The sequence below is a fragment of the Pteropus vampyrus genome, unplaced genomic scaffold, assembly GCF_000151845.1.
Source record: "Pteropus vampyrus isolate Shadow unplaced genomic scaffold, Pvam_2.0 Scaffold825, whole genome shotgun sequence".
NCBI lineage: Eukaryota > Metazoa > Chordata > Mammalia > Chiroptera > Pteropodidae > Pteropus > Pteropus vampyrus.
Window position 1 is genome coordinate 37,286 of NW_011889606.1, and position 1,378 is coordinate 38,663.

Consider the following 1,378-nt stretch of genomic DNA (forward strand, 5'->3'; position numbering starts at 1 on the left):
GGTGATGGTGGTGGTGGTGATGGTGGTGGTGGTGGTGGTGGTGATGGTGGTGATGGTTTTAAAATAATAAGCCTTGCTCTCTCCTTCCGAGAACAGTGCAGGTGACCGAGTTAACATTTCCGTGTGGCCGAGGTGGAACTGTGAGACGGAGTGTGCTCCACACCTGTGCAGGGACAGCAGTGCCCTCGCATCGTAGGGCCGTGGGGTCAGGAGTGGACCCTCCTGCTGGAGTCTGCCGTCTTGCTGTGCTGCGAGACTGGTGCAGACGAGGGCGACTCTACGACATGGAGCTTTCATTGATGTTTTGTATTACGCATAATGATTTATCTAAAAATGTGGAAAGCAGAAACACAGATTTTTCAAACTCATAGCCAATGAAGCTTTCTTTAATTAAGCCATTGAATTACATTAAAGTTGTCTGTAACAGAGTATAATTGTTTTCAGAATAATTGTTTTTTTCAGTTTCCATTAAAGTTAAATAATACTAGATGAACAGAGCCTAGAATTGTTTTAGAAAACTCAAATCCATTAAAGTTAAATAATACTAGATGAACAGAGCCTAGAATTGTTTTAGAAAACTCAAAACTCAAATGTTTTTATAGATACTCTTGGCAACTGGTATATGCTACACTGATGAATAAAATGGGGCTGATCCCAGCGTGTGGTCTTGTTCAAGTCAGGTTCTTGCTGACTTGAGAAGCATGGCTTTTGCCCTGATTGCTCGTTTGGGTACAGTCCTCGTTAATGAGCTGTTGTTTATCCTCTTTGACAGATACGGATGCACGAGGGTCCACGTCCGCCATCGCAAATGTCCACCCCATGTCAAGTTATGTACCGATAACCCTGTGCTTCATAGCAAATGCCCTGTGGTGACAGAAACTCTTTTTTTTTTTTTTACTATTTACTGGAAAGGTAATTGGTTACAAAAAAAAAAAGTGCTTTCATGAAATGCAGTGATAATGCATGTTTTTTTCCAACTCTGTATTTTTAACTTTCTAGATAGGTAAAATATGAACATAATTTAAAAAACGGTAAATCCTTTTAGGGAAATCTGAAATGCCTTAATACTTACTTGATAAACCAAAGGAATTTACATATTACATAGCTCGGACTTGGGACACAGATGCTCCTAAGTTATGATTTTAAGCACTGCCCATGGGTGAAGACTCACACGTTCCCACGCGCACACACACACATTTATTGTGTCTTTTTTTCCTAATGTAGAAAAGCTCATTTAATCGAAGTGCTATTTCTCATTGTAGCAGCATCGTTTGGGAGACTTAACCAGTACTATTCTGAAACGGTGAAAAACGCATCTTGCAAATCACCCTGTTTGGCAAAGGGCGCGTGTCTTGGCGGGGGAGGAAGCTGCCTGTGA

The 1,378-nt window shown here is 41.2% G+C and overlaps 1 protein-coding gene across 1 annotated transcript in view; it reads left to right on the top strand.

Annotated features, from left to right (window-relative positions):
- CNTN3 (contactin 3) overlaps window positions 1–873 on the top strand; it is a 37,329-nt gene extending 36,456 nt beyond the window's left edge. The window contains exon 15 of the mRNA XM_011385909.1: window positions 773–873. Within this exon, the coding sequence (XP_011384211.1) occupies window positions 773–873 (101 nt within the window). The remainder of the gene's footprint in view (window positions 1–772) is intronic.
- Window positions 874–1,378: the final 505 nt, after the last annotated feature.